The sequence below is a fragment of the Mytilus californianus genome, unplaced genomic scaffold, assembly GCF_021869535.1.
Source record: "Mytilus californianus isolate M0D057914Y unplaced genomic scaffold, xbMytCali1.0.p SCAF_5, whole genome shotgun sequence".
NCBI lineage: Eukaryota > Metazoa > Mollusca > Bivalvia > Mytilida > Mytilidae > Mytilus > Mytilus californianus.
In genome coordinates, this window is record NW_026262701.1 from 47,417,425 (window position 1) to 47,435,475 (window position 18,051).

The following is an 18,051-nucleotide window of genomic DNA, read 5'->3' on the forward strand; positions in this document are numbered from 1 at the left end:
AAAAAGATAATCAAACTATAAACGCCTGAAAATAGTCTGAATAGCAGTTTTGACAGATTTTTGACAAATTTTGAGTGTTTTCCCCAGAAATCTATATGAAGGACATCCTTAACAAAAATCAAATTTTAAAGTATTAAAAGATATATATATATATTGTCTTTCAGGTATAAATCAATTTGTTTTCGGTTAGCAATGTTCTTCAAAATTTACAAAACATGACTGTAAAATTGATTTAAAAATGTCTTCAACAGCAACTTGTAGTGTTGAATAACATTTTGTTTTATGAAACTATGTAAAATTTAAAAAAAATCTTTAAAGAATATGATACAGGCGCTAGGGGCCGTCTTGAATTTGCAGTGGATTGTCAGCTTAAATTTGCTCAGTTTTGAGATGCAAAGCCCTGAATTTTTGCTATTGATTTGGCAACATGTAGGTATTTTTGTTGTAAAAATTACACGTTATCCTGACGATTTTCAAACGAACGGATGTAATTTAATAAACTATTTGGAATGTAAATATGTGAAATATTTACAATTAGATGACAAGTCAAAACACAATATATCGGGAAACCATTTCCCTTCAACAGGATAAGTAAGTTTCAAATGTACCTGATGTTGCTTATGTAGACACCGAAACATATGTTTGCAGCTTCTGTATTTGAATAAAAAAAAACATTGTTGTGTGATACATGCAACGTCCAATCGTCAATATTACAATCTTGTATATTTCGGTTGTTTTTCCACGTCTGGACCATCAGGTTTGTAGTTAATGAACTCACAGTTATTCTCCTCTTCTTCTTGCCAGCGGTATGACATGCACAGAGGGTTCACTTTAAACCTATGATTTGGAATGTGACGTTCTCAAATGAATGCTTTTTTCACGAAGATAAAAGAAAAGGAGATGTTCGCCGAGGAGACAACTATCATATATATCTCAATGGTTGTAACTGTACTTGTTTCCCTGTTTTACATGCATAAATGTGTATGTTTTTTACATACATGTACGATATTTTTTACACTCAAACTCCAAATTTAGATATCAAAATCTCTGCAGATATTCGTAATATTTAATAAACCTGAATTGTTAAAATCTGTAATTTGACAAAAAAACATATGTTTTCTGGTACTTCACCTTCTGGGCCTAATAAGGTACTTGACGTGACGCCTCCTTTAAAAATGTAAACACTGCACTTCTTTCAAGTGTTATTTTTAAACCATGAAGTGCTAGCTTATTCCTGCTACATTATATTTTTTAATAGGATATTTGATTTAGTGGTTGTTTCTTTTTTAAATAATAATAGCCTTCGATCTAAACATTTCTATACATATTCGTTTTATTTGAAACATCTTATAGTTTAGCATCTTTCATTTTTTTACTAAAACTTATGATTTCTGAAACTTCAATTTTAGTCCAAAATGACGCCTTTAACGCACCTCCTCTATTGTAAATCTAAACGCACTTTTACTAAGTGTTTTGTTTATACGTAATAAAACACTAGGTTCTTCCTTGTGCAATCAACTCATTAATAGCATATTTTCTTTATAAACGTACTTACTTTAAAATTAAAGCATATAAGCAGTCAAAATGATACCGTCATATAATGTACAGTTATTTTTCCTGCTCTGGATGAAGGCATTTGGAGAGACACTGACAATTAGTTCTACGGAAAATAGTACCGACTTCGATTCTGTGACACTTGCAGGTAAGACAGATTTTATCAATAATAATACTCAATTTGCAAAATTAACGTAAAACATTTTGAACTTTTAAAATATACAAGATAAAATTGAGAATGGAAATGGGGAATGCGTCAAAGAGACAACAACCCGACCATAGAGCAGAGTATTTTATTCCTAAGTAACTAAAACGATAGATTACATTTCAAGTCACCATACGGTCTTCAACAATAAGCCAAACATTTCTGGTGTAGTAAGCTATTAAAGGCTTCGGGAAGACAAAATGTGAGACTATTTAAAAGAGAAAAAACCCAACTTGCATTGATTATAGTTGAACAAAAAACAAACACAATTATTGCAAACAGCAACAAACAATAACCACTTTATTTACATACTTGAATACATGCTCCTGGCTTAATTTGGCTGGCACATAAAGAACGTGCCAACCCTCCTCCCCAACCTAATACAAACTTTTCGTCATTAGACTAGTTATAAACTTGATCATCATGTTTAATACATTTCTACAGCTAAAAAACATGTGACAAAACAACACCAGTTGTTGGCATGACACGGGTTATGTTCTTCTCATATATGTTATGATGGTATGATACTAAACCCCTAACGGGAAGGATTGTGCCTGATATTCATATGATGAAGACATAATCTTTCAATCAGTTTAATTGAAGTCTGGAGCTGGCATGTCAGTTAACTGCTAGTAGTCTGTTGTTATTTATGTATTATTGTCATTTTGTTTATTTTCTTTGGTTACATCTTCTGACATCAGACTCGGACTTCTCTTGAACTGAATTTTAATGTGCGTATTGTTATGCGTTTACTTTTCTACATTGGCTAGAGGTATTGGGGGAGGGTTGAGATCTCATAAACATGTTTAACCCCGCCGCATTTTTGCGCCTGTCCCAAGTCAGGAGCCTCTAGTCTTTGTCAGTCTTGTATTATTTTTAATTTTAGTTTCTTGTGTACAATTTGGAGTTTAGTATGGCGTTCATTATCACTGAACTAGTATATATATTTGTTTAGGGCCAGCTGAAGGACGACTCCGGGTGCGGGAATTTCTCGCTGCATTGAAGACCTGTTGGTGACCTTCTGCTGTTGTCTGTTCTATGGTCGGGTTGTTGTCTCTTTGACACATTCCCCATTTCCATTCTCAATTTTATCAATATGCAATAAAGATCCATACTAGCGGTTACCGTTCCAAAATAGCAATATGACAACACAACCGATAAACAAATTCTTAATCACATGGAAGACCAACTGCTACACAATACTGTTAAGTATCACATCGTGGAAAATATTAAGGACGGGAATAATTTAAAAATAAATACAATAGTTAGGTCATGTTATAGGGGGTCGACCGGGATGAATTGAGGGAAATTTGGACTGCCACTGAAAAATTAGGGTATATCAGAGAGAGACAGAGATTTTGCTTTGCAACAGGCCACCAACAGACCCCTAAGAGTTGTTATAAGGATTCTTAATGTGAAGAGAGCATGGCATCCTCTCTACACAAGGCATTGGATTTTACGTCCCCATTCTGACCGCACGTGGATGTGTATATATTTGTTTATATTCCGCACAGCTAAACGGACGCCCCACTTTGACAAGGGTTTTACTGTCGATCGGAAAAAGACCAAAAGTGACCATATTTCTTAAAGTTATATGAATAAAATACTTATGTTTTGAAGTATAAATACGTGAATCACTATCATACCCCCTACACCTAAAATGTAGGTGTACTTCGAAGAAATGGAAGTTAAGTGCCATTATCTTACTGACACATTCTAAAAACCTATTCTGCCCATAGTTTTAATTATAACAATTGAATATTACCATACTTAAACTATATACGGACGACTGCAATCATTGATAATTTTGTTTTTTCAAAGGACAAACCATCAATTCTTCGTGTGAGACTACATATCAATGTAGTGGGAAAATGGTTTGCTTCAATGGACAGTGTCAGTGTAGTGAAAACCACATCTGGAATGGCACAAACTGCATTGAAGGTATACTAATTAAACATAGTTATCTTATATTTTGAAGACGTTCACATATTTTGCATTTATTAATATTTTTGTATGTTTTATAAAACAGTTTAGATTACTGAGGTTACATAAAACACACCAGAGTAACATTGTGTAAACTGGTGACATTGAAATAATAGAAAAGCCACTCTCCTTATGATAAAATAACAATGTGAAAATCAATCATTTGTTTAGGTTGGTAACCATACTAATAAAAAGTTATTTGGAAATCACAATATATATTTTCAAAACAATTATCTATTAAACTATATGGTATTTGAATTATACATGCAAATATATACCATCTAGTTAAAGCGAGCATTTGATTTTTATGGATTTCCCCTTTTTTTTGAATCAATTACTTTTTAATACTTTTTAACATTATCTACCGAGAGAATAGCATAAGAAGCTTTTTACAATGGTATTCAAAAACATCTAACTTTTAGTTGTATGTGGATATAAAAAGCTTAAAAATCATTTACCTACAAAAGCTATATAAAGCTCTTTCCGTTTATCAATCATCAGAGTGTTCCACATTATAAATTATAATGTTTTGACCCAACTAGCATGATTATTTAGAAAGTGCCGAAAATCGTTGAACGGCGAAGGCGAGAGCATGTTACAATTTCCTCCGATATCCACACCTTTACCAAAACTTAAGTTTTTGAGTCTTTAAGTGGTCACGAGAACTTTATATATAAAATATTGCCTTTGACTGTTCAGGTTAAAATTATATAAGAAAATGTTTATTTTAAAAAAAATACGCTGCTTTTATAAGTTTTAAGAATAGGTTGTCTCAGTTTTTGTATATATTTGTGGTGTCATCTCGAAGTAATTGAATTTAAATTATATATAGGAATAAAGTTGTTTGAATTTGCCTTTTGACTTAAATTTTAAGTGTAAATATTTGCTACATATAAATCGATTTTGTGGATATATTTGCTGTACTGCTCTCGACTATCTGCTTAAACAATTTATTCCAAAGTCAACATTTCCAAACAATTATTTCACAAAACCATAACTTACTGTTATCATCACTTGTTATATTTAGATAGAAATGATCACATTATATGGTAATGCTGTTCATATCTTATTTTTTTTTTCTTTCTCATTGTTTATCAGAACGTTTTCTTATGAACTAATAATAACCAGTAACGTACTCGTGGAGGACTTAGAGTTTCATTTCTAAGTGTTTGCAGGGGAGGATTTTTTTCCACTAGATTTTCCAATAGGAAACTTATTAAATACTAGTACTGGAACAATGATTTCATTTCCGTATTTTTAATCAATTGGACTTTTCATAAAAAAATGATACAATAAGTAAACATTGTTACAAACAATTTGTACAGCTGTAGTGAAACTTTGAAAATCTGTATTTTTAATACTTTCTTTCATATTTCTAGAAAAAACTTTTAACTCAAAATGTAAGCACACAACAGAATGCGAGACAACATTGTTCTGTATATATGGTACATGTCAATGTGCACACATGCACTTTTGGAATGGGAATATCTGCTTGCCTAGTAAGTACAAATTACCTCACACAAAAGTATTAATCCAAATATGAAAAATTATGGGCAATATGGTAAACGTGTTATTTATATAAAAGGAATATATTCGATATTACGTAGAGCAACATATATTCGATATTACGTAGAGCAACATATATTCAAATTACCCACAGAACATAACGAAAAAGTTAGCGTGTAATATTCTGTGATATTGCACTAGTGCAAATAAAGCTTCAAATTATCACAAGCTCATGTAATATAAAAAAATCTACGCTGGGACAATATTCACCAATATTCATGCAATAACCCTATTTTATAATGTAATATCAAAAATATCATGCAGATTTCTTTGTAAAATGAAAATGCAAAATTTACCGATATTTTTACTTCTTTTATGAATATACCAAAAATTAGAGAATTTTCGAAAAACTTGAATATATTTCATCTTGACCGAAACTGAATCCATGCATGAGATCTGCAGGAATTGTAAGAAGTATCATCAATGTTGCTGCATGAAATATTTGGTACTATACCATAAAATGATTTGCACTAATATTGACCCTCGCAGGATACAGTACTTTAGTTGGATATCATAATTTGAATTTGTGTTACCCTTTAAACATCTTACGCTTTAGGAAAATCTGCTCTTACGCTTTAGGAAAATCTGCTGAACCTGCCAAAATAGCCTCGATTTGACCCGAATTGATTTCCCTTATATATTGCTTATGCCAATTGTAGTCCTCCATTATAGTGCAATAACCCCAGTATATCGTTTTGTATAGATGTAAGTATATATTTAAGGTTATAAGCTAGGGAAATGTTATTTTCCATTTTGAATTAAAAAACGAAAAAAAAAGTTATAAAAATGTTTCAGATAATATTCCTCAGATATCAGGGTTTGCAGTTTTGAATATTATTTTTTGAATCTGTGTTACGCTTTTAAACTTCTTACATTTGAGGAAAAACTGCGGAACCTGCCAAAAAAAAAAAAAAAAAGAATACAAGAATGAAGGAACCACCATCCTGACCCTTATACATAGTCATTGCAATTTACAATTTGATTTTGGTTTAAAAGTAAAACAAGATCCTTTTTTACCTAATTAATTACAATGCGTACATCCGACTGTAGAGAACAGCATGAGAAAAATATGTTTCTCCTTTGTTTGAAAAAAAACCCACACAGAATAATATGCATACTTTATAAATTAAAGTAAATCTGTAAATTTCAATTATAAGAAATCCAGGAAATGAATTAACATTTTTAGATTTAATGCAAACTGCTGAATTCTTGCTTAAATATAGAATCGATTATATCATTTAACAGAAAAGACAGCGAATGACACTTGTACGAATTCAAATGAATGTGGCGGAAAACTTCTGTGCGAAGATGGAGTCTGTCAATGTCATGACGATTTATTTTGGAATGGAAACACGTGTATATTTAGTAAGTAATAAATTTAGTATATCTAACCTGAATTCCTTAACACCTCTAAAACTTAATGTGCAAACCTTTAGCATGTTTAGTAATTCTAGCCGATATGCTATCATTTGTGCATAATGTATGTAAAAAGGTAATTTAATTAGCCTCTGCGACATTGAATGTCCAAGATCTACTACATATTCTGTACGATTCTTCTTCTCTCAATACAGCTGAATGTTCATATTCTAAAAGTTAGGCACCACGAGAGTTGCTTCATTTAAATTTAAATGTGGTTGATGAAGAAATATTGAATCCAACGAGATACAGTCACTGTGATGAAATCTGATTCTCAGCTGATTTGAGACGATATATAGTCAAACTTTAATGTGCTTTATCAGAGATCTGCAGACATTGCATTCTTTCTCTGAATCGTCACGAAGCAGTTTCGTATGTTATTGCCTCGCATCACGATTCGAAGCTATTAGTTCAATACGACAAACGCGCTATTATGAAATTATTACTTGACAATAGATAGTTCTGATCGGTCTCTTAATGATGGAGCTAAGATTTTATTGGCTTGAAAAGGATATAGAAATGGGCACATGTCAGGAGGGGTACATGTAGAAGACATTGCATACAGATCATTAGAATCCGGATTGAACTACATACATGTAGATTCAGATTCAATATTTTATTATAGTCTCACCACATACAAATATACAATAAGATTCACATAATAACACATAAAACAGTTAAAACATTTGCAATGTACAATGTAACAATATGAGAAATTCGAGACGCGACTGGTGAATATATTGCTACGAAATCAAACATTGTTGTTTTATTATTACTCATTTCCTTTGCTTAATCTGCAATACAAGATTAGTTTTTATTCACATTATTTCTGATATGATATCAGAAGTCATTAATTACATAATTTAATACGAAATGAGATATAAATAGCTCTTTTCACTGATGCTGACCGGTATGTAAAACTAGATATTTATTTGTTAAAAGTAATTTTAGCACTTATATACAGTATAACAAAAGTAATCACAAGAAGCAAATAATTGGAATCTATTATATTTATTCATTTACTACCTTAATTGAAAAACAATTTAAAATATTGTTTTCTACAATACGTTATTAGTATTCTTTCAAACTCGCTTTTAATAGAAAAATTACCAAACAGCTTCTGTTCAATTTCAGAAAAATTCGAAGGTCAGTCCTGCAGTTCTTCTATCGAATGTGCAGAAAATCTGGAATGTAGCAGGTTTGTTTGTCGGTGTTCAGAATCTGAATACTGGGACAACTTCAAATGCTCTACAAGTAAGATATCAGTGCCTATTTGTTCTGGCTTTATATGTCACGTGCTTCATGGAGAAACACGACCTAGGTTAACGTACTCGAATTGAGCACGTAACCAGGTAACCATGCACCAAGGTGTTTGTTTTTTTCAAAACCTCTTTATCATGATATGTGTCTTAAACCTGTTTCCAGCCTCCCTCGTCATCATCAGTAGTATTATTATTAAAAGTATAATCATTATATTAAATATTTCATGCATTTTCAGGACGATCGTATCTTTACAATGATTTTATGTATTTTTACATCCCCGACTTTCAATGTTTGGGGTTTTGCCATTCCTGGTTCAGAAAAAATCCAGAATTTTTTTTTTTAAGCGCAATTCTTATATTTTTTAAATTTAAGAAGTACAATGCATTGCACACATGATTTAAAATATTCTGCAACTATTTTTCTCAAAAACTAGTCTACTGTATATCTCAAGCGCGCGAAATGTTCAATGATAGTACAAATTAAATATGTAAAAAATAAATAAATATAATGTATTTTTATATCATAACAAAGACCTTTTTGAACTGACCTTAGTAACTACATGTACATGTTTATTAAATATTTTTTTAGGAAAAACTGTAAACGATGCATGTATGATAGAGGCGGAGTGCGGAACCTCTTTACACTGTGCTAGGAGTATATGTCAGTGTGCATCGTCCGACTACTGGACAGGAGCAACATGTTCTCTAAGTATAATTTCTTATCTGAGTAATGTTTACTAGGTGTTAATTTAAGGCACACTAGGCATATATTTTTTGAGTGACTAAAATCAAATTCCTAATAGAAAATTAATTTTTTTTTTATCATAAATAAAAAATTAATAGTTTTTTTTTTATCATAATTCAAATGTTCAAAGGAAAACAGAAGAAATTTTCTAATGGTTCTTTTAAAAAAATATCAAGTCTAAACATAAAAACAGTTTATGTTTCGAATTTCTAGTTTTTAATCAATGCATGTTGATTTTATAGTTTGTATGCATGTTTACAAAATGTAATAAAACAGTGGTGACATTTATGCATTTACAATTCAAATGTGCTTTCAGAAAAAGATGAGAATTCCCTTTGTGACTCACCATTTGAATGTAAAGCAACATTACAATGCAGGGATAAACACTGTGTTTGCTGTGAACAGGATTTCTGGAATGGACAGTTCTGTGAGACAAGTAAGGGTCATAGCGGATAAATATAAATCACAGACACCGTAATCGGATAGTTTCTGAGATGTCACTAATTCACATATAGCAAAAAAGTGTCAAAATACCATGCACAAATATCGGTGTGTTCTACACAAACATAAGTACTCGCTGGGGATAAATACCAACACCTAAATAGATAATACACTTTATATCAGGGTTCTCACTAAGGCGAGTCCATGAGTCCTTGACTCATGAAAATCTGTCTGGACTCACCATTTTCAAAACTGGTGAGTCCAAAGAAGCATCAAAATTGAAATATTTTGTATAAACTGAACACACATATCATCATGATCATCATTTTATAGCAAAAATTTAAAAGAAATCTGAATTTAATGTCATTTTCTTGCTTTATTAGGTCATGGAGACTAAAATGATAAATTATATTGCAATAAAATATCTTCATCTTACTGTTGGACTCACCATGGCCAAAAATGACGAGTCCTTGGACTCACCTTCAAAAACCCTTAGTGAGAACCCTGTTATATATCATGAAAATATTACATTTTGAAATTGATGCTCGTTTATCTGTTACAACGTGTTGTGAGCACAAAAATCACAACATTCATTTTTATCTAGTTGTTAAATTTTAGAATTTAGTTGCACACTTCCATGAAAACATTCCCTTATTACAAAAACAGGAAATGCTGGTCTCATTTGAGCCTGTTATCTATGTATTCATCATTTTTACTGGTTGTTGGATCTATCGCTTCTATTACAAGCTACACTATGAAGAATCAATCGAAACAAAAACAAAGAAAGAAAGAATTAGAAATGCAAAAATAACAAAATATATCCTTTGCTCATGCTGACAAGGTTATGTCCTTACCTAAGTTGTATAATCTTTTATTTTAGAAAGAAATATAACTTTCCAATGCCAAGAATCAGTCCAATGTATAGACACACTGCATTGTATTAGAGGGACCTGTCAGTGTGATGTAACTGAATATTGGACAGAAACAGCATGTGCAAAAAGTATTGTATACATGCATATTACTTTCATTGAAGCTTTGAACAAATTGTTGTAACACCTTTTGTATATGTAATTACTCATTTTGCGAACACAATTAACGACTCTAAATTAACTTTTTTATCAAACAAGTCCAAACGTATTTAATTTTGCCATCTACCATCAAATTGTAAGGTATTTAGTTGAATTTTGATCTTTGAATACAGTAAGGAATGAAAAGGACATGATTAAAAAATTAAAAAAAACTGATAGAAATTTAAATGGCCTGCATTTTCATTTCAGTTCGAATTGTAAACAATTAACTTTTTGTTTATCTTGTAGTAATTTCCCCGGGAAATAACCATTCTAATTTTAGGTCATGATAAATCTTACTTTATGAAGAACCAAACTGATTACAAAAACAAATGCTAGTACATCGAACTTTAAGATGATATCATCAATGCTGAACTTTTATTTGGTGGATTGGTATTTCAGCAAACAGTCTGTATTTCAATGGGTACTTGTTGTGCACCACTACTGGCTGACTTGTTTTTGTACTCATATGAACCAAAATTCATACAGAACCTTTTCAAAGACAAACAGAAAAAGCATCTGGCTTAGTTTTTTAATTTCAATTTCAGAGAGATTGATGATGTTCAGTCTGTCACTCAGTTACCCACATTTCAATGCATGCTTACATCTCATATATCCTAGTGAACTTGAGATTAAGGTACTACCGAAAGTAGAAATTCTTGATTTTTTCTTGATATTGGTACCGATGGACGACTTCAAACTAGAATATATGACAAATGTGATCATTTTAACTTTGGAATTGTCAACTTCCTGTTTCTCAGCAGTAACAGACTCTCTGTTCCATCGTATGGCGTTTACATATCTCAGTTAATACGTTATGCTACGATAGTGCATGTTCTCACCAAACGAAGTCCATTAACAGAGATGTGCTCCCCACTCAAAAACTCTTCTAATAGAGTTTTGAGGAAGAACTACTGAAACCATATTTCATAAGTAGCGACAGCAGTCTTAGAACTTTAGATACCTTTATAGTCGACTAATCTGTAGCTTTACAGATTGTTTCGTATTTCCTATTGTGACATTTTGACTGAGTGTGAATTTGCTTGGCGGCTGATGCATGATGCATATCATGAAACGCTTACCCTGTTGTCATACCCGGTCTTCATCCTGGAGGAGTTCACGTGATTTCCTCAGCTTTAAAAAAATTTGTTTGTTACATTTATTTGTCTCTTCTTAATTAATTAAAGATTTGAACATCGGTGAACTACTATCGTCTTAATCTATATAATTCTGGACGTCTACAAAAAAATAAAAGATAAAAGCGGCTAATAAATGTATATAATAACATTTTTTTATCTACAGAATACAGAAAAATGATGCACCAAGAGTGCACTCATGAAATATCTCGCCTCTTTTACTTATTCCAATAGTATTGTTATATTTTAATTCTATGAGCCATGAGTTACTACAGGAACAATTTAATTATACGCAATGTCAGCTGAACACCTGTAGATGAGGTTTATCATCGCTGAATTTTGATAAAAACAAATCTAAATCTTGTACACAAAAAACTTAAGTTCTTTCCATACATCAATTTTAAGAGAGTTTTAAGTTAAACTAAAACAGGTTTGCTGTTTTTTCAAGATTTGGTTACAAATTTATCAAATGCAAGAAAAAGATGTTGTTATAACTATTCTTTTACTTTCAGAAAGCAATCTGTTTGAAGATCTCCGCAATATGATGAGGAATGTCACAGGATTAGGTCGGTCTCCTTCTATTTAAAAAAAAAATATCCTAGTATAATACTGCTGTTCAAAAGATGCTTCTTTTGACAAATTGCTTTATGTTAATCTAAAATTAGATTTTTATAGACATTCGAAATTTTTTGAAAAAAACTCTTATTTTTAAACAGGCTTTTACTTATTTAAGACTTAAAAGTGCAAAGATAAAACAATTAATTTCGAGCCTAATAAAATATTTAGACTTAAAAAAATTATTCTTTCTTTAAGAATAAATAGTAACGTGTTCAACTGTTTGTATTTTCAATTAAGATCTAATTACAAAAAAATATTTGTTATTATTATCGTATATATTTGTTATAGTTGCAGGTTTTGGAGTTTCCAGAAAAGATATCCCTGCATTTTCAGCTTCTCTTTCTGGTCCAAAAACCTTTAGCAAAAATGAAAACATAAAGTTTGACACAGTGTGGTCAAATGTAAGAAACGGTTATAATGCAACCAGTGGAATTTTCACTGCTCCTCAGGCCGGTGTTTACCAATTTTCTAGCACATTAATGAGAACTGGAAATGCAATTCGAGTTCACCTTTGGAAAAATGAGATGAGAATTGTGTCAATCTATGCAGGTGCTTCAGATACACAGCCTGGTTCACTCAACACAGTGTTACAGCTACATATGGGGGACAGAGTATCCTTACGTAATGCCGCGAATCAACAAATTTACAGTGAATCTGGAAGTCATTTTAGTATGTTTTCTGGATTCATGATTTCAAATTAAACTGGTATCTTGTATGATACTCAACAGTTTTTGTTATTATAATTTAAACATATTTCTTTTTTCCAAATCTATATTGACTCTGAATATATAAAGAAACGCTAACATTTGGTTGTCCCTTACTGTATCAGGTTATTATTTTCTTGGAAAAAATGTCCACTGTAACATACCCTCTGTACTTTCTTTTCCATTAAAACCTGAGCTCAGCAAGACTGGAAACAAAACAAGAAATGTTAATGCTGTCATATTCAGTAAAATAGACTAAATCACAACTCGACAAAATATTAACTTCCATAATATGTTTTGCATCTGAAAAAACATCACAAACTTAACAATCGTTGAAACCGCCGACAACACCGACGCAATATAATTCACACCAAAGTCTATCTGACACGACTTTTGTACCAGTCGAGACAAAAAGTGACAGAATATGCGTTTTCTTGTACTAAAGAAAAAATTATGAAATGAAAAATAACACTTCATATATTTGGTGCGTTTGAAGTGCTTTTCTGAATTAACATACATGACGAACGCAATGCCAAGCGTGTATTATATATATATAATAAATGCTTGAATACATGAGGGTCTATATGATCAAAAGGGACCCAAATAGAATAGCCAATTCTAACTAAAGGTCAAATTTACCTCTCGGAATTTAGATCATATAATGCTGTTCAACTTCTTACTATTTTGGCCTGTTAAACTTTTCGAGCGTCACTGATGAGTCTTTTGTAGACGAAACAAGCGTCTCTTGTACAAAATGTCAATCCTGGTATCCTGTGTCTTTCTATGTTGTAATGTTACACTACTACGTCAGGTTAGGGTGAGGGTTGGCGCCTGTTAAAACGTTTAAACCCGCTGCATTTGTTTGCACCTGTCCTAAGTCAGGAACCTGTTTCAGTGGTTGTCGTTTGGTGATGTGGTTCTTAAGTGTTTCTCGTTTCTCGTTTTTTATATAGGTTAGACCGTTGATTTTCCTGTTTGGATTGTTTTAAACTAGTAATTTTGGGGCCCTTTATAGCTTGCTGTTCGGTATGAGCCAAGGCTTCGTGTTGAAAGCCGTACTTTGACCTATAATTGTTTACTTTTTATACATTGTGACTTGGATGGAGAGTTGTCTCATTGGCACTCATACCACATCTTCTTATTTCTATCTAGTATATTGAGTTTATTTAACTGAGTGAATTTTGAAATAAGATGGACGATATTAAAGGGACATGCAAAAGTTGACGAAAAACTGACAACACCGTAGCGAAAAACTGACAACACCGTAGCGAAAAACTGACAACACCGTAGCGAAAAACTGACAACACCGTAGCGAAAAACTGACAACACCGTAGCGAAAAACGATGAAAAGATAAACACATATTAAACAAAACACTGCATTGGAAACTTGTTTCTGAGACAAAAACCCCACCAAAACTGGAGATGATTCAAGGTGATTCCGAAGATTAAGCAGATCCTGCTTCGCATGTGGCACCCCTCGTGCTGCTCATGGTAAGTTAAAAAAATCGGTGATGAGTCTCATTCAATGATGTCGCAATCATAAAAAGGACGGGATTGTGTCTACGACAATCGGAACGATAACATATCAGTGGTCTTCTGTGACACGGATATCCCATAAGATCAACCAGCTCATAATGTCTTTTGTAAAACTTTCGAAGGGATGACTTCAACTTTGCCACTTAGAACGATTGATTCAATAGCTTTCTTGTAAACAGCAATACCCTTTCAAGGAAATCATTACAGGACACAAAAGATTGGAACCTTAGTTTCTTAACAATTCATGATTTTATTAACGGAAAACCTATAGGAAAGATATGTTATAAATCATGTCAATGCCGAGGAACTGACGACTGAGTTGATGATACCTTCGGGGACTACCATTCCACCACAACCAGCAGCGACACAGTATAAGAACATGTACAAGAACATGCACAATGCATTTGGTAGGTCCGAAAAGTTTTATGGACTCGCTTCATCAAGATCAATATCTGTGCTGACACGTCATTAACTTTGTTACATTGGTTATCTTAAAGTTGCTTCACATATTATTTAGAAAACCTTTTCTTATAAATATAAAATTTGATAAAAAAAAATAATAATAAAAACAAATTTTTAAATTGTTTTATTTTTCACTCGATGCCATCTGTCTCTTTTCATTAACTCTTAAAACTATGACTTTTAGGTCTATTTCTGTGCTTTTAATAAGTGCAGTTTCTGTTTTCCATGACGGTCATGTTTCATGATGAACAAGAATGAAAAACACAAACTTTATACTAAATACATTTACCTTAAGGATCATTCAGCCCAAGTTTGGTTGAAATTGGTCCAGTGGTTTCAGGGGAGAATATCTTTGAAAAAGTTTACACCGAACGATGTACAATGGGTGCAAAGGGATGGTAAAAGCTCACATGGCCTTTAACGCATTGGGAGCTATAAAAGAAGGTATCAGCTTTCAATATTCGTACTTGGAGACTGAAAATAAACTATACTGCAATTATGCTATTTGCACAGTCTAAGAATGCATGTTTGCGGAATTTGCACATCACCAGCTTTAAATTAAAATTCATTTGTTTCTACAAAAAATATTACACTTGAAACAATTGTAAGTGATGCAATAAAAAGACACATTGAAATGTCTCGCCTGTTTTACTTATAGTGATAGAATGTCATACAATAGACCGAATATAGTTAGTTATTGTACCAGAGAAACAGACCTAATTACGAAAATTAAACAGTGGCCAATGAACCATGAAAATGGGGTCAAGATCAGATGCACACCATGCAGTCATTCCACACACCAAACATATATTAACTATTGCTTATGGTATCTGATAAACAAACATAACCATAAAAACTTACCATTGACAAATAAACTATAAAAATGAGTCAATTTCAGATGAACCCTGCCAGACATCTTCACCTAATAAGCATTCCATGCATGCACCAAATATAGTTGACCTATTGTTAAGAGTATCAAAAAAACAAACAAATCCATGAAAACTTAACTTTGACCAATGGACCCTGAAAATGAGGTCAAGAGCAGATGATATCTGCCGTACAGACGTGTACACCTTATAATCATTTAGTTCACCTAATTTAGTGGTCCCATTGTTTATAGCATCTGAGGAATAGACCAAATCGAAAAAAATAGTCCTATGTACCATGAAAAAAGGTCAAGGTCAGATAAGACCTGCCAGACAAATAGGTACATCTTACAACCATTACACACACCAAATATAGTTGACCTATAATTGCTTATATGGACTTGATAAAAAAAAACCTTAACATTAATCACTGATCCATAAAATGAGGTCGAGGTCAAGTGAATTTTATCTGACAGCCATGCAGACCTTGCAAGGATCCCATATAGTTATCCTGTTTTTTTTTGTATGATAAGTGAGTATTTCAAATGACTCTAAAAAGAATCAAGTATTCGCTGAACCATGAAAACGAGGTCACTGACAATGAACGTATGACAGACGACAACTTCGTAAAACAATGCATCTGCATATGCATACAAGGTATAAAGCACCCAGTTCTTCTACCTTGTGAAATATAGAGCTTTATACAAATAGCTAATGTCGCCGCCTGATTTTAATCCCTTCTTATGTTTCGAATTCCTCAATTTTCGTCGCAGACGGACAAAATCAGACATTGTTTCAAAAACATAAACTTTATTTGTACTCAGCTCGGAACAGCACATAAATGATCAGCACAGTTTAATGTAGGTTCTATCAAAGTGTATGATGTACACTAGTAGTTACTGTAGCTAGTAGTAGCTAGGTCATTATCTAACTAATGAAAGCTGTATAGTTGCTTCAGGGTGTTGGTGGTGTGATATTGTCATTGATGTCCAAACGGTTTTAGAGGAAACGATACAAATGTGCAAGTGTAAAAATGCTTATCTAGCATTGCTGATCTGAATGCATACATATATGTATTTATATGAATGAAATGAAATGTGGGGTGTACAGAAACATAACATAACAAAACACAAAAAGACACGTGGAGATGAAAATACGATATTAAGTTTTGGCCAGAGCATATTGGTATTTTGTGTGACGAATGAATACAGTCAAAATCCGATTGTTTTTCATTCCATAAAAACTGAAAAAAAATTACATGTTATAGTTCATGTCTATACAATAAGTTAGTCTCTATCTTACCCGAATGTAAAAAGTTATAAATAAATTTAACAGAGTCTGCAACCAAGAGTTAGACAAATTCCTTTAAAAACAAAGCATATTAAGAAATAACACAGAGCAACCAATGAGGAATTTCCTTACTTGGGACAGGGCATGAACCAATGGCAGGATTGCATTTCCTTTTATTAATCAAATATCTTATAATTTGATCAGTAGAACAAACTGGAGGCTCTAGAGAGCCTGCATCGCTCAAATAAGTCTATGTGCATCTTCATGAATAGCCATTACCTAACATTGTCTACTTGAATATAATTCTTGACTATATATCTTTTTTTCTTGATATTGTATTGCTGTTCATTTTTTAATTTACGGTTTTTCTCTATTTTCTATAGTTTTTGTCCAAAGCACAAAAAAGGTAAACAATTCGTCATTTGAAGGCGATAACTCCACTAAGAAGACAACTGCCAATTGCATCTATACAGATCTATTTGCAGATCGTGTCATACAGTTATTTTTGCTTATAAAGTTTTGATATATCTTTAACAGTTTTCAGAGACAATACGCAGAAACTTAAAAGCCAATGATAAAAATCACAATTAAAGGGCAATTTAAAACACCTATACAAGATTTTTTTTGCTTTTCAAATTTCTATCTTTTCATTATATGCATATATAGTTTTCAAGTTAAAAAATAAAAGCACAAAAAAATACAAATTATAAGGAGTAGACTAACAATTACGGTTATGTTGACTCATTTGTAGATCTTGTCTTGTTGATTATTTTTGCTGATCAATTTTTTTTTATCTATATAGTTTTCAAGATAATAGACAAATACGCAAAAAAATGGTAGAAAACGTAATTCAAAAGAAAATAACTCTTATAAGTGGACGACAGAGGATTTCGAACATTTTTGATTATTTGCGGATCTTGTCTTGCTGTTCATGTGTTAAAGTTATTCTCCATCTGTTATAGTTGTTAAGATAATGAGCAAAAATGAATAAAAAATGATTAAATTTGTCATTAGGGGCAATAACTCCTATTAGAAGTCAACTGACAGGTTTAATGTTAATGGCCATTTCTGTCCTTTTCAGATTTTCTCCATCTATGGACTCTATGGCGGTTTTCAAGATAATAGACATTGTGTTCTTTTTTTGCCATGTCTGTCATGTTGGTTGGCAGGCGTGCTGATCCGGTTTTTTTTCTAAACAAG

At 32.3% G+C, this 18,051-nt stretch overlaps 1 protein-coding gene across 1 annotated transcript; it reads left to right on the forward strand.

The window, feature by feature from the left end:
• Positions 1–1,519: 1,519 nt before the first annotated feature.
• Positions 1,520–12,723, forward strand: LOC127702365 (prion-like-(Q/N-rich) domain-bearing protein 25). The gene is made up of 10 exons (XM_052206522.1): positions 1,520–1,702; positions 3,581–3,700; positions 5,122–5,241; positions 6,554–6,673; positions 7,859–7,978; positions 8,576–8,695; positions 9,048–9,167; positions 10,053–10,172; positions 11,888–11,941; positions 12,282–12,723. Exons 1-10 carry the CDS (start codon positions 1,585–1,587, stop codon positions 12,692–12,694), a joined length of 1,425 nt encoding a protein of 474 aa, XP_052062482.1. The 5' UTR covers positions 1,520–1,584; the 3' UTR covers positions 12,695–12,723.
• The last annotated feature ends 5,328 nt before the right edge of the window (positions 12,724–18,051 follow it).

Bases quoted from the DNA above. Each gene is read 5' to 3' on its own strand.
- LOC127702365 (XM_052206522.1), top strand. From the start codon at position 1,585: ATGATACCGTCATATAATGTACAGTTATTTTTCCTGCTCTGGATGAAG. The intron at 3,701-5,121 runs GTATACTAATTA...TCATATTTCTAG, and splicing joins TGGCACAAACTGCATTGAAG to AAAAAACTTTTAACTCAAAA. The intron at 6,674-7,858 runs GTAAGTAATAAA...GTTCAATTTCAG, and splicing joins TGGAAACACGTGTATATTTA to AAAAATTCGAAGGTCAGTCC.